This window comes from Gavia stellata, chromosome 12 (genome assembly GCF_030936135.1).
Source record: "Gavia stellata isolate bGavSte3 chromosome 12, bGavSte3.hap2, whole genome shotgun sequence".
Classification (NCBI taxonomy): Eukaryota; Metazoa; Chordata; class Aves; order Gaviiformes; family Gaviidae; genus Gavia; species Gavia stellata.
Window position 1 is genome coordinate 3,626,115 of NC_082605.1, and position 26,567 is coordinate 3,652,681.

Consider the following 26,567-nt stretch of genomic DNA (forward strand, 5'->3'; position numbering starts at 1 on the left):
AGGCATAACGAGTTCCCCTTTTGCCAATACGAATGTACAAGAACAAAAGAATTGCCAGAAATCTGTCCCCTGTTTCTGTTAACCTACAGATTAAGAGAGCCCCACATTGTATTCCAAATCTTTCTGATGAACTACGGAACGTTTCATAGAACTATTTTTTTCTGTATGAAAGTCTTCCGATACAGAAAAATTATTGTACAGTGTATATGTAAAGTATTATAACAACGTGCTATAAAAAAAACAGATTCAAAAACCCCTGCTTTTCCTTATCTGTTGAAACAAGTTGAACACTTCTGTAATTAAACAATCTGTGCTCCATATTCTGTATGTTACTTATGTCATATCTTTCTTTGTCTACATTGTAAAAAAATTGTAACTTTCATTGATAACTAAGTTAAAAACCAGCCCTGATAATCAAAATCCTCTTACCCAATTCAATATTCCTATGGACTAGCTATACCTTGTTGTAGGACAAGCCAGATGTTCTAATGCTTCAGCATTTTATGGAACCAACACAAATAATGACAGGCTAAAACTGCTTATAGTTACAGAAATCATGTCTATCATCACAGCAGCTCTAGTACTTGATAATGCCTCTCTAAATACGTGACTAGGTCATTGTATTTCAGCACTGTTAAAAGCCTTGGCTTTAGAAACTCATGTAAAAATACATGCAATAGATATCAAATAACTTGCGCTGCAAGTGATTTCTAAAAAGCTCTCAAATATTTGACCACATTTAATAGTTTAAATTTACATTAATGATTTTTCATTCATGAATACCCATCGTATGCTGTCATAACTAATTCGGTAACTCATTAACTTATACGAGAGAAGTGTTACAACATATTTTGCCTTTTAGTTTTTTAGTGTCTTAACTTTTATGAATTGATTACTGTAGTTAGTAACTAATCTCACACATATTTAAGTTTACAAAAGTAATTCAATTGACAGTGGTAAAACTTCAGAAATTATTTCAGTAAATGCCAAAGTTTAGACAGTTGCCCAGCTGCTTGCGTTCTGGAAACTGGATAAGAACCATCACGCAGGACATGAATCTATAATAGCTGCCATTTCTGACACATTTTACTCTCTCCAATTTTCTACATTGGGTTTCATTCACTTCATTCCAATTGTGGCTAGAAATTACTCTCATGTATTCCTCATATAAGAATTTAGAAGAACAGGCAGAGATTTAGGCAGGTCTGTTCTCATTTGGTTAGATCGGGTTTATTTAAAGGTTTAACACAAACACTTTACTCATTCCTGCTAACCACAGCGTGACATTTCCAGGCTATGTGCTCATTAAGAAGCAGAGCTGTTATTGTCTATTGGTTCCACAGTCCAGCCATCCAAATAGTTCCTTGAGTCTGTTTGCTATAGAGTCCTTATAAAATCATCAGGACTTAACCTTGCAAAGAAGATATGTACGTCTTTAAGTGTATAGGCATCTCTAATTCCATTCAATGCAATGAAGTAGTAGTTTGGACATAAAATTCAGCATGTCCCATGTATCTTGTCATTCCCTACGATATGTTGTACTGGATATGTAACATACACTTGCAAAAAACCTGTATAAATGATTTTTATGACATATTCTGTTTGTGTTTCTAATGTTTATTTTGACAATTGCATGAATCCATATTTAAGGGATCGACAACGGCAGCTTTGAAAAAACTCTTGTGAGAATAAATTTACTTTTTTTGTGGCTAAACTTACACAATTCCAATGAAGTGCAAACGGTGCAAGGCCAACAGGAAGGCATGCCATTATTCCTTTGAGGAATATATGTCCCTTAATAGTCAACATTTTACTTTTTATTTACTGTAAATTAGTTTTGCTCTTTTAATTTACAATCCTAAATTAAAACACCATATATCTGTGCTGCCAAATGTAAAGCCAAGCTCGTCTTCTGCTTTGCTAAAGATAAACAATTCCCTAACACTAATTTGGACCATAGACTTTATTATGGCTACTTACATAAAGGAAATAAAAAGGCTACATTTCTTCCACATAGGAATTGATATTGCAGAGACAGTATTGACAGTGCTATTTACTGTCAGTGCTGTGCATTTCTATTACTAATTTACAAAAAGACTTCAAAAACAGGCCTTATTTCCTCATGTCAAACCAAAACAATTCCTAGAAAAGCCTGCAAGAGCTTAATAACCATACAAAGTCTGAATCAAGCACATGGCTAATTAATATTCAATACATGTACAGTGTAGCATTTGTTTCCAAATCCATTTTGATGTAATGGTGTCTTTCAAATAGCACTCTGCAGCAAACAGATATTTTCTGCTTTTTAACTCAACACACTTCTGTTTTTATTTCAGTTTTATAGTAAGTAGACCTTAAACTCAACTAACCCAACTCAGATTGCCTTCTTTATGTACCTTGTAAAAATGTTTTCTTCGATATTTATGAACAAACTGTAACATGAATTGTATGCCGTAATTAGTTTTAAAAACATTTTATATTTGACCTGCCATAAAATATCCCATATGAGGTGTTTCAAAATCAATGGCCGTCCACTTTGATTTCTGTCTGAGCATAAATCTGGCCAAACTTCCCAAAATGGATGGTACAAAGATTTTTTTTTTTTTCTCATCTCAATAAATATGGCAAGAAAAGCTTTAAAAAAACCCTCTCAGAGTTTTTATTTTCCCTGAGATTCAGCACTGATAAAGATTATGAAAAGGATTAACTACGATGTGGGCTCTCGAATATGTTATTTTCCTATCAAGATTTTTACTGTAGTGGCACAGATATATTATCAACAGCAGATTATTTTTACAACATTTTATTTTTACTTCTTGAAACTGTGTATGTGGTATATGAAAGGTTAGAGCAGAAATATAGCCTGGTACAACATTTGATTTTAATTTGAAAATGACTCACATGACTTAAGATACGAGTAGGGAAAAGAGCAGAGAAGGGAGACTGTACAGGTGAACGGTGGAAAAAAAAAACCATGTTGAATATTGCTGGTTTTTTCCTCAATGTTCCAATTAAGTTTTAATTAAATTGTCCAACAATTACGTTGAAAAAGCCAGGTTTTTTTCCATGACAGAGAACATAGGAGGTGGGAATGCAGTGAAATAAAGGGAACTAATTACTGAGGGAAAGGCTGTAGATATGACTCAACTAGCAATGAGTTCAAAAAGCCTTACAGTGTTTTGTATAGTTTTAATCAGTCTGAGATGAATGTTGCTGTTTCATTAAAGCAGCTCCATTTTTACACAAAAGAATGGCATCTTTGTTTATTTACCTTTTATTGCCGTCTAAAGACTCAGTACAAATGATCAGCATAGTATGAAAGAAGGAAAAGAAACAGAAGCACAACCGTACCTCTGGCATGCTCAGCTGAAAACTCACTTCACAGAGATTTGGAGTTTTCCCCTGCTTGCTCCCCGCCCCCCAACTGGTGTGCACTGGAGGGGAGGGGGAGAGCTCTAGGTTACGATTTGGAGAATAAGAAGGGAAGGGACTAACACAAAAGGAACTACCAAAACCTGTTTTAAACTGTAACTACCAAATTCTGTAAAAGTAAATGCAAATGAGGCCGGCTATTAATAAACAGTGTTTAAAAAGCCAACAAAATTTAAATAGCATGACATGATTTCAATTTATCAACTAGAAGACTCTGATACTCAGATCATCTTACAACCCATTCTAGAAATTTGAATAAAATGTTATCTTGTACCATGGTGCTGATTATTTTTCAAGCCACAAAGTTCCAAATAATTTCTTCAGAAGGAAGAAACAAACAAATGAGCTTCATCACAATCAGTTATAACAGCACCTCTAAACCATGTATGGCAATGCAATACCAAAATGCATTCATTTTCTCCAGATTAACATTCATTACGTAGAAGTATGAAAAAAATTACTCAGCTGTGGAGAACATTAACATTCAAAAGTTCAAACAAAAGGCAAATAACTTATCAGTTCAGACATTAACAAGCAACATAGAGGAACGAAGCGGGGGGAAACCACCCAAGTATTTGTTATACTCTTAAGCAAAATATGCCTTATAAGCACATACACACTTTCTTGTCTGTGTTGTATTACTGACTTTGAATTCAATCCGTTGTTCAAGACAGCAGTTTGCAATTGAACTGGCAGACCTTCTACAGGGTCATACTACCTGTAGTATACCATACTACCATAAAAATTAAAAGCTAACACGTTAATTCTTGTCCCAGAATTATAGGGTATTTTCTTTGTTTCTATGTACTGCAATTTAACAATGCGTTAAAAAGCCTGCTTTTTCAATAAAAACACAGAATCATAGAATATCTCGAGTTGGAAGGGACCCATAAGGATCATCAAGTCCAACACCCTGCTCCTCGCAGGACTGCCTAACACTAAACCATATGACTAAGAGCGTCATCCAGATGTTCCTTGAACTCTGGACAGCCTTGGTGCCCTGACCACTTGCCTGGGGAGTCTGAATAATAGCTGATAAAATAATGAAGAACAAACAATAAATTGTGTGCAGGAAATGATAAACCAGCTTTAATCTTGGACATTCTCAGGGAACTGGAGAGATATAAAACTTACTACCATTTAAAAAAGCATATTGCAAAACATGAGATGTGGTTCTGCTTCTCCACCTGTTACGAATGAATCCCCAAGGGATTCGTTCGTATAATACATTATACAAATAATAAAATAATTATAAAATGTAAGTTTTATAAAGTTGTATATTTTTCTGACAAATCCATCAACAAAAACCCCTTCCATTTTGAAAAGACTGGACTGTCTGGGACAATATTTAGATATGCTGCTCCGGATCAGCATGATTCTGCTTTGGCTCTACAAAACGTCTGTGTAGCAACTTCACTAAATACATAACTGTGGTTACCTCTTTTCTGTGGTTACCTCTTTTCAGAGGTGTCGTATGTGATAAAAGAAGTGGAATCATCTGTGAGTTAACGGTCCAAAGAAACCAGAAAGAACTGGCAAAACAGTATGAAAAGCCATCCTGCCAATCTTGCAGCACATCAAAAAATACAGCTTATTGTGTTTGTTACCAAAGATGAGACAGATGTGGGAGAAAGGAGACTTCAGAAGACATCTTAGTCAACTGCTGTCACTGAGGCTTACCTTAGATACCACCTATGATAACGAAGTGCTAGCCAGAGTCTCCAGACAGACACACAGCAGTTACAGCCTGGGGACTTTACATCAACAGCTAATTAACCTATTTACCGTGACCTTGCAATGGTATTTGAATCACAGCTATGTGACATATGCTGAATGGATTATATTCTAAAAATTGATGCTTCTGTGCTAGTCTACTCAATCAGCAAATAGCCTACCTCCAGTTTCTCTCAGTGCTGAAAGTGCTTCCTCTAGAAAAATATACCCAGGAAAGAATTTCTGCTTAGAAACCATAAGAAAAGTAAGAAAAAAAAGTCTGCAGCATAAGCCAGGTCATGAGTAAAGGTCGTAAGCATTATTTTTATGAATGCATTTATGTCTGTAAAGGACTGGGAATCAATGTCAGCTCAGGTACATGAAGAACACAAGTCATAACCACCCTGATTTTAGACGAGTTCAAAGTTCTACACTGACAGGCACATAGCCTTGTGCGTCATCTACAAAGATAATAAACACTTTGAATGTATCATAAAGGACTAGGTTGAAAACAAACCATAAAAGTAACTCTTGTGCTTCAATGTTGTTCTGTGTCTTTATAAGCACTTAATGTCTTTAAGATCTAGAAGTTGGTTAGCTGAAAAATTACTACCTTCACATCTGAAAATCCTCCAGTTAACCATCACAACGCTTTCAAGTGGTCACCCAGTCTCATCCCTCTGAAAGCTTCCAAAATGGCTTTTAAAATAGACCGTAAATGGGGGCAGGAGGGGGAATGAATTGTGTGTTTCCAGTTCCTGTTTTACAGAGACAGTAAGCAAATTTAGTATTTGTATTTGCACGTACCATTTCCTTGTGATTTGGATAGAATGTTTGCTCAATTAAAGGGAACTTCTCCGGACCCAAAGTTTTGTAGACAGACACCAGCTGGGCAAACTGGAAAATAAAGCAAAACAAAAGGAAAAGCTTAGGAGAGAAACCACATTCTACCAAAATGATCTCATACTGTCATTTTGCTTCTTGTCTTCTGTGTTTCATAAACTCAGCAAATACACATACACATTATACACTTTCTCTCTCCTCCTCTCTCACACGCACACCTTTTTAATCCATCCAAGCTATGACTTCATATACAGAGCAACAAAGAAAAATACCTCTAAGAGTTAAGCCTTCACATGTACAGAAAATAAAATACACTGGAATACTGGTTTTCAGATACCTCAGAATCTATATTTTTTTCAGCTGATTTTGTGATAATAAAATCACTACAATTTCGCATTTTCTACCACCTTTAATCTAAAGATCAGACATATTTCACAGTAATTTAGCCTCTGGCACCTCACTGACATTGAAAGGCAATTTTGCAAAACTGGAAAACAGAGAAAAGCCATAACTATGCCATACGTAACATGTCAGGTGAAGAACAAACAAGAGAATTTCACTTTCCTAGGCTCTAGCTGTGTGCTACAGCCACATGGCCATTCTTCCACTGCCTCCAATCAACAAAGATGTTGATAATTTAAACAGCTACATGTTATTAGCATTTTTATTAATGTTTTCTTTTGAGGCCCTTTCTCTGACATGTCCAGTCTACCGACAAGGTGGACAGTAGTAACTTGACACAGAAAGCAAAACAACATTTAAACACAAGACGACAAAGAATTCTTTATTAAATAGAAATGTATTTTGGGGCTGTTCTTTCTCTTTAGTGAACAGACGAACTCTTCTGTTGTAACTTCAAAAACAAAATCACTCTTGAAATCACGGCTTAGCAAGTGAGGTTTCTAGGGAGCAAGACGCCTTTGGCAGGCAGAAGACCACTATTGTTTCAAGACTCCAAAGCTCTGGCTTGTACATGCCTGTGATGTGTTTAATTGTCATTATGCCAACATGAGACATAAACAACTTAGCACAACAGTTTGAATAGTGGGATTTGCTGGTTACAAACAGGAAAAAAGCAAAGAACAAAAGAACTCTGTCCATAATGCAGTTTGATCAAATACCTACTCTGTTAATGCAATTTAGGGTGTAGGGATACTAAAAACTGTTTAAAGGGAAAAAGAATGATGAAAGCTTTGCATCGCAATTCCAGCTGGCATAGAGAATTTGTTTAATTTAGTAGTGTTTACTTAGGTTTGGTAAAACACATATTTAAATTTTGAAGTCCAGTGGAAAATACTTTAACGATGAGTAGTTTTCACCAAAAGCTTAAGAAATTCTAGTTGGATAGTGTGCTGTACAAAACAGACCTCAAGGAAAGGAAATATTATCACAGCTACCAAAATAAGGTGGTTTCTGAATAGGATTCCTGACAACTTACTATTTATTTCTCTTCTTATCCAAGATCCAAATTCAAAATTTCACAAGCAAATATTGCCTATTAAATTACATGATTTTTGCCAAACAGTTGTTGTTAAAATAAATCTATTTACCTTTCTTTAATAAAAACCTTTAAAAAATCATATGATTGTATTTCCTGTGATTCTTCCCTTATTTTCTGTCCCATTTTCACTGAAAGCAAGCAAAAGACAGTGAGAAACTGACACTCTTTGTAGGGCTTGTGGCATTCACTCAAGAGGTACGAAAGCTATTATTCAGATTAATACTAGCAAATGTTTGTTTACTTACAATAGTATCAACCACAGATAATACACATCTATCACTATAAAGTACCCTCTAATCTAGTAATTAAGCTTTGAAATAGCATGTAGGAAAAGTAGGTTTAAACTTCCTGAGGCAGAGGAGAGAAATAACTCAGATTTCCCACAGCCGGGGGGGGGTGATTTATCCTTTGCCCCTTCTGGGACACTGCTTCACCTCTGTGTCTACAATTTTAGGAATCTCGTGTCAAAATTTTTTCCCCAAAAAAAGCAACTTGATAAATTCAACCCCTGTTCACATAAAATTCTGCCATTCTAATTGTACATCCTTAAAGTGCTGTAGATGTTTCTTATTTTCCCTAATTCCTACTGGGCAATTTATGAAAAATAATTTCCTTTCTGTTTTAATGACCTTCTATCAGTTTGTAAGTGTAATCTGGACTATACCTTTTTATATTTTCCTTTTGAGCAGCTGAACATAACAAACATCAGTTATACAGACTGACGCAAAAGACCCCTTCTGAAAAACCTGTTGTATCTGGACAGTTTGGAAGCTATACGGAGCTTACAAATAGGCTGAATACAGAATACAACAAATACCGCAAATACCACGTTGCCTGCTTTTCTATCCAAACCAGGCTTTAAAGGGCTGCTGAAAACTACACTAACAAGTTTGATTCGATGTTTTTTTAGACTTTATAAAAAACAACAAACCCCCCCCCCCCCCCCCAAAACAACAAAAAACCCCCACCACCATATTAATGTTTTGCTGTGATTAGAGTTTTGAAAATGTTTTGGTTTACTGGGCTAGCTAATATGACCTTAAATTACACCTTTAAATCACAGTAAAGTTTATCCAATTCTTCCCGAGGCAAAAGCATCATCTTTTTATATGATAAACTACTGAATTATGATCTAATCCAACACTGAATGTTTTCAGATATGGGATGTTCATGAAATAGAGAATACTGGCAGAGCTAGTCCATATTTAAATAAAGTAATTTATATGGATGCCGAAAACTGTGGGAGATTTTAACAATTACCTAAAAAAAGAACCTCATAGAGCTTAGTATTTCAGCAGGGGTCTTTTCAACGTACTAAGAAAAAACAAGAAAGTGGAAAAAAGTTCTTTTAGCTCTTATTTCAACTACCTGAATTTACTTCTCATTTTCAAATTTCGTATCTTATTTTCAGCTTGAAGAGAGATATTCTCAGGTACATATATTTATGGTTTTCAGATTATTTTTTAACAGGAAAACAGTGGGATTTTGTAACATTCTTTGTAATGTCAGCTCTTCTATTTTCTACTAGGGATTAAATGCTTTCACATCTTGGCCTATGGATTGTTCCTCCATAAAAGAGCAGGAGAGTGCCAGCTGTACTTTTTATCCTCTCCAACAAAGTACGACACAGATAAGAAGAAATACTTAGTCAAAAAAGACACTTACTCCCTTTGATTTCATATAAAAGCTTTATGGGGTTTCATTACACTAAGAATGGAACACTATAAATTCGACTGCATAGACCGTACTGTAATCAAGCAGCACACAGTTACAAAAAATCACTTTGCCAACTTCATAAAGATTGGAATAATGACCTTGCTTATCACTTTAGATGAGTTACAATGTGCTTAATTACAAGCGTGTCATCCCTGAAATGCTCCGATTTTTTCCCGAACAAACTGCATAAACTTTTTCCTCAAAGATAATTAGATACGATATTTAAAATTAATTACTCCAGATGGTGCTTTGTGTTACCTTTAATTCCAGCAAGCTTCTAATCTCTCTCACCAGACTGAAGGATATAGATCATTGTCCATTCCACTGGAGAATTTCCTGGTATGTTGAATAAGATTTTCATGCAACAAACTACTTCACATTTGCCTGTACACTTGTTCCCCACCAGGGAAGTACCACTGAACTGTGTATTATAAAACCTTTTCTGTCAGAGATTTTCCTTTATTGTGAGTATTCATTATCTGTGCTCTTCACCAGTTGAGGCTTGCTTCTCCTGACAGTGGAGGAACTCCAACCGGCCATCTAATACTTCATAGTAACAACTAAAACAATCACAAAATTCTCTGGATAGTCTGTTCCACCAAACCAGATGAGTTGGCATTCTCTAGGACTAGAGAAACAGGAAAACTTTGATGGGTGAACACTTTTTGAATCCCTCTGTCATAAAAAAATGGTGCTTTTAGCTGAGATTTAACTTTGACTGCTCTAAAGTGTGGGCACATCTACAGAGTGAAGAAAGGCCATGCAATGCCAGTTTATTTCTGGATTTCCATATATAAAAATTTGCCTTTTACCAAACGTATTAAACATTTATCAGTGTTTGTGGGTGAAATTACTAAAATAAAATTACTAAGTTTCTAATATGATCTCAATACTCAGTATTGCTGCCAGCTTTCTTTGAACATGCATTACTTAAAAGCAGATGATGCAAAACAGTTTAAAGATCGGGTTGTTATGCTGATCAAACGTTTAGACAGAGTGAAAGTTTCATCTTGCTGTGTACTTAAATCATTCCTTTGTAAGACTAAGAATTGATGAAAGACAGCTTTCCATGGCAATGCTGTAGAGGTTCCTAGTATTTCTCTGTGAAATGCACACTAAAGTAAATCATGCCTAAATATGTGGATCATTACATGTGAGTGCGGATGGGGGCCTCAGCAATTGGATTTTCCCTTTCAATATACAAAGGGAAGCTCCCTTCTCCCTATAACGACCTGCAGAAGTCTCTTGTAGGGGCTGTAGGTTATGAAGCTAAAAGATGAGCTGGTTTACGTTATTTATGTTACATTTCTATTAATGATAACTGATAAAGAAGACGACACATTGACTTTTTAATCCTCTTCAGATAGCACCGTGAAAAACATCCTGAAGTCCGTTTTTAGGCTGAAATGTCCATTTTTAGGCTGGGGCTCAGAAACGTGGCTGGTCTTTCCAGAAAACCACGATTGCCTTGTAAGAGTAAGAGATGTTGAAAAGCACAGACTAAGTACCATTAGCACAAACATATCCTTGGTGGCCAACAGATTGAGAGACAAACGTTGTAGACCCTTCAGAGGGAACAGAAATGAAGCAGTTGTGTGGAAGGGGCTGGGAGGCTACATTTGACACATGTACTCTGTGGGAGTGAATTTAACTAAGATTTTTCACTATGCCTGTATTCTAAACACAGTTTCTGTATTTCTCTTTGTGGGTTTTGATTTTATTTTTTTTAATTACTATTAGTGAGAACTATCTGTGTTACTCTTTTTATGACGTTCATAATATTTGTTCTTTGTTGCAATTGGCCTACATTTCTTCTATTATGCTTTAGTAAACACTAAATACTTCTCCAGAAGGCTGAGTACATACACATTTGCTTTGCTATTTGATACCTAACACGAGAATCAAGGGGAACAGACTGCTGACTGTAGCTTACGTACCTCGTTCTGTCAGCAGGAGCTGACAGACAACTTAATGAAAGTATTCAAACTTTGAAAGTCAATTCAAAGTTTGACATGGCAACTGAACAATGAAACATCGCCTACAAATCAGTTTAGGCACATTAACAGAATACAGAAAAGATGGGAACTGACAAAAGAACTTGATGTTCCTCCAGTAGTTTTCCATTATTACGATGCAAAGCCAAAGACAACACAGTTGGACTATGAATGGAAAGATAACTTATATGGACCCTGCATCATAGTTCAAGTGGTAGTTTTATAACACAGACGAGTTGTTTCCTAACCCTTTTGCTGCCCAGCCTCACATGAAAACATGGTGATGATCTCTGCCTCACCAAGCTGAGCTGCAAAGCCCCACCGCATTTTTTTATTCAGGTCCTGCTGCTTGACCTATCACTCTGGGATTAGCAGCATCTCCTCCTTCCACCTTTGACTGCAGTTTATATTTCCTCACCTTCTTTATCTCCAGCTCCCTCCTTACCCTCTGGGGTGCTTGTCTGCATCTACTGAGACGGAGCTACTAAGCCTGTGTGGATTGTGCTGACCCTTCCCAGAACCATTTGGGTGCCTCTGCTCCATGTTACCCAGAATTTCCAAAGGCATTTATTTGGCTTCTGCACCTCTCTGCAGCATGAGTACTGCAGCCTGTGCTACCTCTGAGAGGCACATCTCTCCAATTGCTAATCACTGCTGTAATTAACTGCTGGAATATTTTCACCACAGAATTACATCTGATGAGATACACAAAGCGCGGGATGCAAAAAAAAGCCTTAAATAAAAACCTCATGCCCTTGTAAGAACTGCATGCAGAGGTCTCACCTACAAATTACCAGAATGCATCCATGAGAGGAAAAAAAGGTTTTCTACAACAGTTAGAAAAGCAGGATTAAAAACAAACAAACAAACAAAAAAACCACCCCAAAAAACTAGAAGAGGATCACAGTCAGAGACATGAAAACATTTCATCTTGGCTTGCAAAGTTGGGTAGCAAGGCATCTGGCAATGAGAAACACCTTGGCTCATGAAAGGGGTGGTGACAAAATGTGTAAACAGTGAGGAAAGTGAGATTTAAGGAAGACATGCGGATTAAAATGAAGGAAAAATAGCTCTGAGCATAAAAGGTAGAAAACAGATCAAGACATGTTTGTTAGAAAAGAATTAGTGAAAATTAGTACCATGAGGCCTACATCAAGAAGCCTTCTGGAACTTTTTATTTCAGAATGAAAAGTTACAGAGGGAAAAAAGAAATTTATGGAACTGAGTCATTCAAATAAAAGCTATGAGGACTCCTTCTTGGGTGCACTTGGCAGCAGGGAGAATGTGCAGTTTATTCCACTATTATGGGAACATGGAGTTCAGTGTTCTGCTCAAGAAAACATTTATGCACCTGTTTATTTTAATAGGATTTGGGCATGTGCTTAAGCACTTCTCAAAAGGGTTTGGGGCTCACTACAATAAAAAGAGATTTTATTGTTTTGTGGGGTTTTTTAAAGGTACTAAAGATCCTGAGATTTTCCAGTTAAAATAGTAAATTTTTATAAAAATACTGAACTCCATGAAACTTCACAGTAGAGGAGGAAATCTATCTTTCCATGCAAACTGGGGTTTTGCAGATACAGCCCTCCTATACTCATTGTTAAGGAGTCCTGTAGCTAATGAAAGTTTGTGCAGGTGTTCAGATGTGTCTGTATGAAGTTATCTTCAGAAACAAAGTAATATTTATATACTTAACCATTGAAGTAAGACGTAAATCTCACTTTAAAGCTAAACATATGGTTAAAACACATTTTTTTTTTCTTTCTTTTAAATTGTACATAGATGCAATCATGTGCATCTACAACTTTGCTCACAGAATTCAAACTCAGTCCAACTGGACTTCTTACCTACATGGACTTTCCTGTCCCGAGATGCTTCCCTCATTTCGGCAAGATAGGGGAATCTGAAAAACTTTTTCTCAAATGATCCACTGGCAAAGCTCAATAGTAGAATGCCGTTCCCCAGCCAACACGCTCTCTTTTAAGCCCAGCACAGAAAGTCAGAGGACTTCTCGGAGGTGGCCAGCATCCAAAGAGTGCAATACTTTATAGCATTTTAAACTGCACCATAAACTAAAGAAGATACTTCACAGAACAGGTATGTTAGTTACTACACCTCATAAAAGGAACAAGGACAAGTACACTTTGCATCCATTTCACACGTGAACTGCAGCTAAGAATAGAAGCTAAACATAAAGGAAGGACAGCAAGGAAATCAGACGGCAGCAGCAGCACTGGTGGGAGTTTTGAAGATAATGCGGGAGAACAAAACTTGGGTAGAGGGAGAGAGGGGAGAGGAAGGAGTGGGGATTGCGATGAGGGAGCCAGCACAATGGGAGGGACTTTCCTGGATGGCTGACAAAGTCCTTTTTCAGGAAGGGGAGTCTAGCCCCCAGATTCTCCTCGTCACTGAGTCACCATGGTCATATATAAAAGAAGCAGATATAATCTCTACCTAGATTTTGGCTAGAAAAAATTATCAACTTAGGTATTTAAATGGGGAATATAACACACAGGTTTCCTTTTTAATTAAATAGTAAGATTGCACAAGAAATTAAACTTAATTTTCATAATCTGGCCTTCAATTATGGGTATTTGACTTAAGCAAGCAGAAAAGAGGCTTTTTGAATTTCAATACTGTAGCAGGAATGGCAGATAATACAAAAGATATGAACCTCAGCTTTACAGTCCTGGTTTTCAGGTTAATCTTACAGCCTTTACTTAAATAGAGTTCCTTTCAGTAGAAGCTAAGAAATGGTTAAAAGTCTGTTTCAATTTTCTGCCACTAGAAATGTTCAATGCAATGAAAGTCTAATGGATGTCAAGAGCTCCCACTGCTGCTCTTCAGTGCAGAGAACAGGGCAAAGTGACAACAACCTAGCACAAAATTCAAGAATGCAGTAAAAAAAAATCTGAGTCTACTTCTGCATTATATTGGCCTCATGAGAGTAAACGCTGGTCAAAGCAAAATACATATATATTCAGTTTATATATAAAGTACTTCATAGCTCAAGCAAAGACTGATGAATATAGAGATGTAAGAATTACTTGCAGTACGGAACAGAAAACAAATCATCACCCCACTGAGGTATATTCATTATTTAAGAGTCTCTGATTTTTTCAAGGATTTTGAAGTGAGCTTAGAGATTGTAGGAAAGCAAAAACATTTAGCAAGACTGTAATATTGCCTTTCTATTGCAAGGATAGATTAAACTTACAATAGCTCTATGAAGAGGTGCGAAGAGGAAAAAAAAACTGCTAAGTTTCTTTGTTATGCATTTAAATGAATAATTATTTATGACCTTTGCTCCAATTTAATGTTAAAACCTGCTAGTAAATGCTCCTTTGACCAAAAAGCTTAAAATGTTTTCACCTTCCTTCTGACACAGTTTTGTGAATTTACTTTCAGCTCTCGCACTACAAATCCATCAACATGTTTTGCTTTAACTGGCAGACTGAGCAAAGAGGCCAAAACCTTCATTGGCTGACAGAGAATTAAACTACAGTTTTTTATGCTTAAGAAAGTTCTGCTCGGATCAGTGCTGGAAGAATAGCACATGTGGACAGTTTGTTCTCTGGCTGCCCTATAGATACACAGACGTCTGCCTTCACTATGTCTGTAAATCCAATAGCCTTCATATGAATAAAAGCCACAAAACTGGTGTTAGAAAGACCTCTACCATTCACGTAAATATTTGCAAATAGGCCAACTGAATTTGTTCTGGAGATTGCCACATGTTGTCTGATGAAGCTGTTCAGACTTTACCACCCATGTGATTGCACCCGGTGCCTAAGCAAGCAACTCTTCCCTGCTTGAGCTTGAGAAAGAGATGGACAGCACCTGGCTTCCAGCCCTGAAGCGAAAGAAAGGAACTTCTCTTGCTACAGTGGCTTCCTAAACTGTAAGGGTAGGAAAAGGTCATTAAACAACTTGTTTGGGTGGGCTCTGGCTACCTACTGTCCCCATCTTTGGCTATCAAGTAGATCAATCTTGCCAGACTGGTTGAAACAACAAGGAAGTTCAGTGCTGGCTCCGGGTTTCAGCTAATGAAATACGTAAAACTATAGCCACTGACTAAAATACAGGTCTTAACATTTCTAAGAGTTATAATGTCAACAGACATTAAATATGAACATCCCTAAATGTCTTCCCTACCTGAATTGAAGCCAGATTGCAGGTATACACTCTTTAGCCTTGATCTTCAATAAGACCCCCTCTGGCATATAGAGAAGTGCAATAACCAGCCAAATTCTAGCCCATTTTTCAGTATTATTGTGCAAATCTTATTCTTGGTAATGAGCATGGAATTTTCTTACAGTGCAATAAATATTCGGTAAGAAATCTATCATTTCTTTCTCTAAACCAGACATGGAATAGCATTGAAAGGTCTCATAGATTTACAGTAAACAGGTTTTCAAAAGACTTTTCTTCTTGCACACATCCATTTTATTTGATATTCGTTCTCCAGAAGATACTTTGACACAATATTGAAACTCATCTGCGTGGTTGCGTCTGCCTATTAGCGTAGCTTCAATAAGTTGTGTCAACAGGAAGCTGGAATGAACAGAGCTCATTTCTTTTATATGCTCCTGCCTGCAGAGCACCTACGAGATTCCTGCCAGTGCCCCAATCTGTTGCTCGGGATTATTAAAGTATAGCTTGAAGGGAGAAAAACACAAGAGTGCAACTTCTAATGGCAACACACGAAAGTCATCTGCGAAAGAAATGCAAAACAAAATACAACACGTGAAGGCATAGAATTATGTAAGCTTGGCAAAAGGAGCAAAAAAGAAAAATGTCAAGGAACTTGCAAGAAAGTATTTGGCTATCCGCTCACAAACTGTAGGAAAAGAAACAAACAGGAACTGCGAGATTTATAATACTACCAAGTTTGACAAAAGGAAAAGCCATAACCAGCCCTCTCTCAGAATGATTGCAGATGAGCAAGGAAATAAATTTTGGCATAATGAAGTGTTCTATGGCACTTTTCTTACATTTAAAACCCTTAATAACAATAAATTCCTACAATGAAGCAAAGTCCCAGTGATCTTTTGAAGATGTTTCAGTACGAGACGGGTGCACATCTGGAGCTCTATGCAAAAAATGCCAGGATCTTTCAGCTGTCTTAAAAATAATAGGTATGTCTGTCTTCTGGGTCTCAATTCCACTCTGCCAGCTTTTGAGCACAACACAGTTCCTATTTTTTTCCTTTATTTCCCATATTACTGAACTGCTGTAGCAGTTTGTCACTATGCCAACAGAGTTTACTTCACTTGAGGCCAAGCCTGCTCAGCGCCCAGCCTTCCCACCCATGCAGTGACAGATGTCTCCTCACAAGCTGTTACAGCCATGCAGTAGCTTGACACGCTACGGTGGGCTTTCTACAGCCCCTCTGTGATTACATCAAGTCAGTATTTCAAGCTAAATACAGACTCCTCCACCAGCATGGCAACAGCAAATTAAGGTCACAGTGCTCACAGATGTTTTTTGTAGGCCCATTATTACATTGTAGGTTGTGCCATCTCCTTCCCCAGAGTGAATGTGTAATTAATGTATCAGCAGATCCTTGAAACCTTCTATACCAACCACTGTTAACATAGCATCTCAAGGCACATTAACAAGCGAAGAGATTTGCAGCCAGCTACAGATGTTGCTATGTTTTTCCTCTGCATTAAAGGAAACAGAACTGCTATCACAGAATTGGACTGATTTTATGAGAATTTTCTTCCTCTTCAATCACATACACTTGGTCTATACCATTGCAGCAATTCTGTAATCTCTGCAGTGTTGAAATACTTATCGCTATCTGAACCTAGAAGTAGCAATTAAGCTACTATAACGCATGTAATTAGTACGTCACAGCCCAGGTTTAACTAAAATAAACTCTCTATAGCAGCCACAGACATTGAACCTTTCAGTCCCTGACAATGAAGTCAGAGTCTGCATGTTCAGTATACTCACCAGTTAACTCTACCTCACTGCATAATTCCACTTACTGGCAATCTGCTATACGCAGTATGGATGAAGAGCTAATAATCTGTGATATTCCAAGATTGCATCCCTATCACCAGTATTTGCAACTGAAGCTAAAATCAAGAGCAAGGTTCAACTGATGTAAGGACTTTAGGCATGCAAATTTCACATAAATCTTAATAGGAAGTATGCAAAAGGATACATGCAGGACAGAAGAAATTTTTTAAAAATTCAACCCACTGGAAAATCCTGGGTTTTTAAAAAGTATTATTTCCCCAGCCCAAATCATAAGCATGAGATTTCACCTATTACTGCAAGCACTGTCATTATCACCACATTTGCCAGTTACTTCCAGCCTTTGCAATTACTTACTTCGCTTACCTACATCATGTACTATCGAAAAGACTAAATACAAACTCACACGCCTCAGCTAAGGAATGTGTCACTTATTTCTTGAATGACATTTTCTAAAGGAAGACAGATAAAATATCTAGGTTGTTGCTTTAAATAATATCAAATCATAACTTTGGGTAATTAATTATGCTTTTTTTTTTCTTTTTACTGTTCTAAAACTTCTGTAAATGCTTTACAAAAGGTTCTGCACACCATTAGACATGAGTGTAAGATGGATCATGAATCCAATGAGAAAAGTATACATTTTTGCCTCATCTTAACTCCAGGTAACTGTAAATTAAAGTAGGTAAAATTTTGATCTCATTTGAATGGGATGAGTCATGCACAAGACTGTTACTTTGCAACATGACAGTGCAATGAAACATTCCAACGTGGTAAGAGAGGGCATGAACCTTAAAACGGTTCCTGCACAGCTCTGCAGGCACTCACTAACAAAGAACTTAGTCTTTATTTATAAAACTCATGCTTTCCCCCTAGGTAAGTAGCTTTCTGACATTCTTACTAGCATTTAAGTGAAATCCATCTCACAAGCCAGGATCATGAATTATTCATGAGGTAGGTGGTAAGTATTTGCACAGAAGTGAAATAACAGTACTGTAATAATCCCAAATCATTAACATATTTCAGTATGCAAACATCTCACCACACACACTCATTTCAACATTTTCTTTGCCATGGTTGCTAGCATCCTAACTTTTCAAAGGGTTGTATGGTGCTTTGAACTTCTGACATGCATTCAAAGGAACTACGTATGTCCTGACACCAGAAAGCACAAGCTTTAAGGCTTGTTTTCAGAAACGTTTTTAGTATGTTCCTGGCAACCTTCCCACCACACCCCCATCTTTCAGGAATATACCTCAGCTCAAATGCAAATCTGCTGACTGCTTATTGGCAAGGACATGGAAACCCACATGTGTCTGCAGACACAGTATGAAAAGCGTTCCGCTGAAAAATTAAAGGCAGGGGCTTCCGTTTCTAACGCAGGGTGTGAATCTGTCCTCAGGGTTGAAAACACGCTGTGCTGGAGCTGTATGTTCGAAAAAAAGCAAAGACCTGATACTCTGAAGAATAGTAATTAAAAAACCAAAGATCATCTAGGTTGGATTCTAACTCTCATTTTTTTCGATAGCCCCTAACTTTCCTGACTTCCCCTCCTAGCAATTCCATACTACTCCTGATTTTACACTGATGTAAGTAAGATCAATTGCCCATGACTAATTCAATGATTTTTCATCCCTTAAAGGCCTGTTCCATTGGACACCTTGGGTTTTTTTCTGCTGTTACAGAAATTGCAATTCACTTCTGCCACTCAAATTTTATCTGCAGGGAAGTCAATCTATTTCTCATCAATTAATAAAGATTGTTACTTATGGCTTTTATCTGGAGTTCTGATTTCTAATTTTTCATAAGGCTTTTGAACTTGCCATTTTTATAGAAATAGTTTTCATAGAAGTAGCAGGTCATCCATGTTAACAAAGGAATTGTCGAGAAAGGCATCCTGTGCATGCTATGAAGAAAGGGGGCTAATCGATGGTAAATCTCAGCACATGCTTGCTTACTTGCGCTACTGCAAAACTGACCTGGACACTCATGATTGCTGAATATGCCTTCTGAAACTCTTTCTGACAGTAAGATGTACTTTACAAAAAGATACATATGTGTATGAAGTGGAACATTTTCTTTTTATATAAATGTTAAGACTACAAATAATATAAAATGTAATCAGAATTAGAGTGAATTCTAGTATTTAAGCCATGATGAAAAAGACAGAAATTTAAGTCAGAAAATGGTCTTAACTGCAAACATACGATTTCAGTTTCACCAAATCATGAAGTTTGGTATATAAAAAAGACAAGACTGGCAGGTGGTTCAACACCTTTAATCAGTGCTGTAAATGTTGAACTGGTTTCTGATCAAGGAACTTACCAAATAATTCTGCTAGTTTTTTTCTAGTTACAGCATAACTAAGTTTGTATCAGTTCAGCTTAAATATGTGTCATTTTAACAGTGGGGAACACTGCTTGGTTCACTGGCCTAAAGAACATCTAGGAGCACAGTATGAGCATCAATGGGTTTTCGGCTTACTGCTAGCATGCAGCAACAGATTGAGGAGTGCACCCTAAGGCACCCAAAACCTTTGGTACAGTTTGCAGCAGGGATTTCACATAGGTAGGGCAGCGTGTATGAGTTAGGTGTAATCAAACAAGCTAGAAGATAATATTAGCGAAACCAACAGTCCCTGGATTCTGTTGCATTATTTGATCATTCATGGAATTGGCTGAATCAAAGGATCAATGGATTTTTACCCTCAGAGTATTTATTCTGGGCTTGGGTTGAAACAGGTTCGCATGACTTCTCACAGTGTTTACCCTTCCTAAATCTGATGAAGATTCCGTGATGCTCTAGGATGAACATGGTTGTCTCTACATCTCCCACTGCCACAAAGAACAGAAGTTGGGATATTCCAAGTTAAATGCCTAAACAAGCCCCCTCGTGTTTGTACAGAAACTATGTTTGTGCTCAAATTACGAGTCCACGCTCCTAAGTAGGATCCAACTGAAGTACAGTGCCACCACATATTCAGAATGGGAACCAATCACACGTTTGCAGGCTTCGCTTGTGGTCACAGGTAGTTAAAACACAGAATTGAGCCCGCTGCTGGAGCAAAGCGTGATCGTCTTCACAACATATGAATGTTGCCTACTCAGCCACCCTGTCCATGGACTTGCAGTAGAGGGCATAAGTTCAGGCCCTGCTCTCTCTAGTATGTACCTCAATGAAAACCACTTCAGGGGGCTATAGAAGATAATTAAAACGTGAAAGATGCTAGTTTGTAGGATGTGACCTGTCCAACACTTTAAAATGTCTCTAGAATAGTTATTTCTGAGAGGAAATACCTAAGAGATGTGAAACGGACTCTTGCTGAGGCTGTGCAAAACTTGAGTATTTCAAACAAAACATACTTTGGGTGTCAAATATAGAAATGGCAAGGTAGAAAAATCTCAAAGGAAAAAAAATCATGCTACTCTATCTTCAAATAAAACAAGACCAGCTTAAACATATTTTCATTTCATTTGTATCTAGGCTGAGACAAACTACAGAAATTTCAGCCAAAAGGGGGCTTTTTGCAAAAAGCAAAGATACAGGTATGGCAATGCAGAAGAGAGCCATTTCATCATGAACTGTTATGTCATACCTTAAAAAACCTCTACCATAATTCAAGACTATTTTAAAATTATTATAACTCTAATTTCAAATAAGACCTTATAAGCATACTGTATTATTTGTTTGTGAGGTGTACTGTACAGAACAACAAAAAAAAAAGACATGAAACAAGACAATTATTTTACACATGTAACCTTATATTTGCTGTTGCCAAGTCTTCCAGTTACTATAGTCAATATTCCTATAACTCCTAGTTACTCACAGTTGTTATTATTATAAGAGTGAAAAACCATCAGAGAAATTTTATGTACAACAAGACCAGTTGCAAGAAAGAGATATCTTTATCAGTTTGGTGGAAGAACAGCCATCACACTAATGCCACCAGAAGAATATGACAAGGAGGAATTACTAATTTACTTTTTATTGCATCATTATTGCATATAAATGCTACTGTTACTGCTTCAACGCCCAGCTTTATTGCACACAATGAATCAAAGCATTATGAAATGCCACACAGGATAGAAAATGTGATGTATTAAAATAATGGATTCAGCAATGTGCAATATGTATTCTGAGAAGTTATAAATGCTCTATCAATTATTTATTCCCCACTGTAGTTTACTGCAACATAAAAGCATGATAAAATTAGCTGAAAGAGGTCTATGTTAAAATCTGCTGACAATTTTTGGGAGGGATTTTCATAGTTAGTGTGAAAAAATAAACATATTCAAGGCAATAAAAAGTATTATGGTAAAACTTTCCTTTGGTGTGAAGAATACTGACAACTGTTCTTTTCTTGCCCAGACATCAGAGGAAAAAGTTATGAAGCTTCGGCTATTTATGACAAGTGGTATTTTTTAAAGTTTCATTAGCTCTTGGGCAACTGAGTACATCTATCAAAGGAACAGTGATTGCACCATTGATAATCATCTTTTACAGCACCTCATTTTAACTTATTGCTACTAACGTTTAGTTCTCTATGAACCAAAAAGATCACCAAATTCTACCTCCATCACTACAAAGCACATAATGAAAAACTGAATTGGCTTCTACAGTAAAACTGGCAAATATCAGAGATTCTCCAGCGTACCTCATTACTCTAGGTGTAACTGAAAAGAGTAACTCCTACCCCATAAGCACAAGATTATGAAAAGAGCTTTCAAATGAGGAAACTAATAGCTTCAGATTTCCTTGCTAAAGCATAGCCCCAAAAATTTCACAGGCATGAGGAAAACACTGGCTAAAAGTCTGTTTAAATTATGTTCAAAACCACAAATATGAAAAATATTCTCAGCTTGCTTTTCCCAGACAAATTGTGAATAAACACACTTTCCTCACTTGAGGAAGTATGTTAGCAGTGGATAGGCTTTCTGTTACTTTCCTCACTTATTTCATTATTTGTACTACAAATATTTTTTTCTCTCTGTCTCCACACTGCCTACACTAGCTCTTTGAAAAAATGATTCAAATATCTTAGTTTACTTTTTACTCCTCTAACTGTTGCTTCACTGCTCTGCTAAGTAACTTTGCAGTTTGATACTTAATATTCATGAAAGGGAACTAAACAAGCAAACAAAAAAAAAGTCACTAACTGTTTTTGCACCCAAACTTTTCTGTACATCACTTACCACCCACGGTTTGTCGCAGAAGTTATAGATTGATTCCAGGGAGTTGACGCTAGGGATGCCTGCGTACTGCATGCCGATGATCAAGTTACGGAAATCTTCATTTTCTGCCATACTGAATGAATGTTGTCGAACAAGGACAAAATCAGGCCTGAATGACCTAGCAAGAAAAAGATACATTGCTAATGGTCAATGATCAAATTGTTTTTCCTTCAACAGCAAAATCTTAAAAGGGAAAAATATTTAGCTGATGGACAGAGAAGTACTAAAAGAACACTCAAGACAAAGGTAAATGCTACGAGACAGAAAGAATTAATATAGCGTTATGAAAATCTATAATGTATCATTTCTTAACCACTGTTCAGAAAACATCAGCATCCAGTCAATAATGTGACTCCATTAAGAAGAGAGAAATAATCATGGCTTTTCAGGTTGTTTTCCCACTGAAAGACAAGTCATACATATAAATTCCGAGTATGTTCTTCCTTTACGTACATCAGTGCCTGTGCAATGACCACCAAAACCAAAGCAGGCAAATGTCTCTGCCAGAAACTTAAGCTTCTTGGGAACAATTTTTTTTTCTTCACAATTATTGTCAGACTGTTTTAAAGACAGTAAGAGATGAAGCAACCCCACTGCTCTCAAAAGGAATCATACCATAATTGGCAATAATCACCATTCAACTTCTCATCAAGACACTTGTCAAAATGAATTTCTGAACTTACAACTGCATTTTTTTTTTCTCTTTCTCTCTTGTATTCAATCAGGATTTCCCCTGCTGCAACCTCTGCGGCTTCTTGTCCTATCACTATGCATCTTTGAGAACAGTCTGACACTGTCTTCACCCTACCCAAACCCTGACATTTAGTTACTGAAGAAGGTTACGGAAAACAGAAAACATAATGCAACAGGACAGAGCCACCCGTACAGGGACAATTCGCTCCTAAACTTGACTGTTGAAAGATTCTCCTCCTCATTCAAATTTTATAGGTGGAAAAAACACTGACTAGATTGAAGCTATCAACCTCATGAAAGAGGTATAACTGCAGGGTAAATTAAATTAGTGTAGTAAATTAGTGTACTTATTTACACGCCTTGAATAAACATAAGCTGTATACTGGAGTGGAAAAATCCAAAGATTACAAAATGATTCAGAAATCTCACTCCAGTAAAACAAAACAAAACCAAAATGATTAACATTCATGTTAAAATTGCCTAAGCAGTTTTGAGATTCCAGACTGAATGCAGTAGTCAAAGTGTGTTAGCTGGATTCTTAAGTTGGCTTTCAATGTAATGCATGATTTGGCAAAAGCAACATTATAAAGATTTGCTGTCAAGAGTCATTAAAATGGCACTGTAGACCAATGACCAAAACTTGTAAAGAAATGCTTGCCTTTAACAAGTTTCAAAAAAAATATTTGTAGCATAGTTCTGAGAATTTGTGATCTAGGTTTCATGGTGGTGTGCCAAGTGTTTGAAACAAGGAAATTCAATTTACTGGCACAGCATGAGTATAATACTTAGAGGACTAATGATGCCTTAATCAAAATTGCAGACCACGCAAGGAAAGAGAGACCCCCTCCATCGTTTAAAATAGTGCTAAGGGGATTACACATCATCTCAAACACAGCACTGTGTTTTTAAATAAAGGCACACAGCACTGTGTTTTTAAAAAAAGGCAAAGAAAAGAAAATGTCCTTTAAAATACCAATTTAATGAAACAATTGGGGAATTGGGGGAATGTACTTTAAAAAAAAAATATTTTGCTTTGCAAAGACTCCTCAAAGGGACATGATACATTTACATAATTGTTCTAGTTCTGTAACTACCGCTGGATAGAATGACTGTGTATACAAAAGAAGGTCATGAGAAAAATTTTAATCCTGGCTCAAGCATTTGTAAGATCCAAAATGTCAGCATTATGTAACATGAGATATCATTTTTTATGGTTTGATTTTCATTCACAAAAATGAAACAAGCAGGTGCCTGTTACACAGCTTTTTCCTCCTAAACTAAGGCAGCAAAACTTTGTCATTGAAATTTCTATGATTTCACTAATATTTTGCTCAGAAATATATGATACAAGGTCACTTTGGACCTCACATGAATAATACATAAGACTTGTCATCTCAGTATTCAGGCCTTTTTAGTAATATTGGTCAATATTCAATATGAACTTTGATAGTAGTGGGACCAGCAGTTTCTCCCACCTCTCTTGATAGTTGAGACAGACAGAAACAAAGGAACATGCCACACATCCTATTGTCTGAGCTGTATTTAATGCTGTTTTTTTATCAGCTGAAAACGTAAAGTAATATCCATCACTATCTCTGCATTACTTAGTGACACAAGAAGCACATTCCAAGCTTCAGGCAATAAACTTCACAAACCAACTAGGCTTAAAGCAACATAAAGCACTTACCTGAAGATACAGAACATTTATGAAAAATACTTTTGTTTTTCAAAAATATTCTGTATCTCCAGATAAATTATCATAGAAACAGAGAACTGCTGTCCCATCATGCCTGCATATCCTTCTCACACCAGAAAGCATACACACGTGTGCAGATATCTCACATGGATTTGAGTGAAATTTATCAACTTCAGGGACTTCTATTTGGTTAAATAAATTACCCATAAAACTGGTAATGCTATAAAATCCTTTGACATCTCACTATCAGAGTTATCTGATGACACAACAAGATTTCCCTGTTTCTTAACATAAGCAGCAGTTTTACCCAAGTTTTCTCATAAACTGCAAATACACATCCTTGTAGATGCTATTTTCTGGAGGTTCTCAACTCACATTAGATATTGAGATGTTTTGATGCTAACTTGGCCTCAATATTTTTGTTCCGTTTGGAAAATTCCCTGCAGAAAAGCCACTAAGGAGCAGTGATCAAGATTTTCTGGCTCCAAAACTTCTATCGTTGGGAAAAAAAAAACAAAAAACAAACAAACAAAAAATAAAATCTCTTACTCTTCTAAGGAAATTACCTTGTGGATTTGGCATAAGTGGTTGTTGTATTAAGCTGCAGTATTTTCAGAACACACAAGAGATTAAACAGTTGCGAGTTCTAAAGCATAAAGTACGCTTATTTTCAGTATTTTTTCACTGATTTTTTTTACTTGAGTGAGTAGACATTTTCAAATCTTTTATTTGGATAGATGTTGTGCAAAAACACGAAGATACAAGACATGCTGTATGCTGTCCAGCTCCCTGAACTCTTACTCTTGCCTGAAGATAAACATAAGCAGTGAACTACCAGGTCACTGTTAGTGGCTTGATCTACCTTCCTGAATGCAACTGTTCAGCCAAACAACTGCTACTCTTAACTCATACGTAACGGCACCGGCCAAAATATTAATTCCCACAAATAAGACAAAATATAGGACTGCCTGAAATAATTTTGCTAATAGTTACTTAAGCTTTTACTTTGCCCAGATGTACCCCTGTTTTCTCCCCTTACAGTTACAGGGCTGTTCATGTCCTCACTGAAAAAAATGGTAAAATTACCCTGTCTTCAATTGGAATAATCCTTTTTGGACAAAACAGCCTTTTGGGAAATCTCAGACTTTTAAATTGAAATCTTTCAAACGGGCAGTGACATTCCAGTAACTATCCTGGGAGAAGTGCTATGACTTGGCCTGTTTCAATAGTAAATATTCAACACTGGATATAAATACTGCTCATCCGGAAAGGTCCAGCATGTACAAAATCACTAAGACTGTCTTTTATTTCTGAAGCAAAGATAAGACCTGAATCAATAACCCTCACTCCCAATCATGTGTTCTTTATACCAGACTTCATTCCCATCTTAATCAAATCCATCTTTCATGTGACCAAAATGTCAAGAGATTTCCTTCCTGTCCCAAACAGGACTTACTGCACTGATCAGATACTTTATTTCCTACTCTTCATGCCAAAGACTGAGGTGCCTTGCATCAGTCAAAATCCCTATTGCACATATACAAAAAATCATTCAGTACCTTTCAGATGCATACGTTATGCTGTTTATTGCTTTTTGCTGTTATTATATTTAGTTTTTCTTACCTGACAACTTTAGTGCCGTTTCGAAATACTTGGATATCTACTGCATAATTGCCATCAGCATGGGCTATCAAGTTGATTTCTGAAAATTCTGCCTGTGAAAAGAAGACTCGCATTAGTCAGTCTGGTTTACTTTACCT

General features: G+C 36.7%; 1 protein-coding gene across 1 annotated transcript in view; it reads right to left on the minus strand.

Moving 5' to 3' along the window:
* SYN2 (synapsin II) overlaps nt 1–26,567 on the minus strand; it is a 185,932-nt gene that overhangs the window by 87,895 nt on the left and 71,470 nt on the right. The window contains exons 3-5 of the mRNA XM_059823221.1: nt 26,431–26,522; nt 22,380–22,536; nt 5,953–6,042 (exon numbers count right to left, since the gene is read on the minus strand). Of these exons, the coding sequence (XP_059679204.1) occupies nt 5,953–6,042; nt 22,380–22,536; nt 26,431–26,522 (339 nt within the window). The remainder of the gene's footprint in view (nt 1–5,952; nt 6,043–22,379; nt 22,537–26,430; nt 26,523–26,567) is intronic.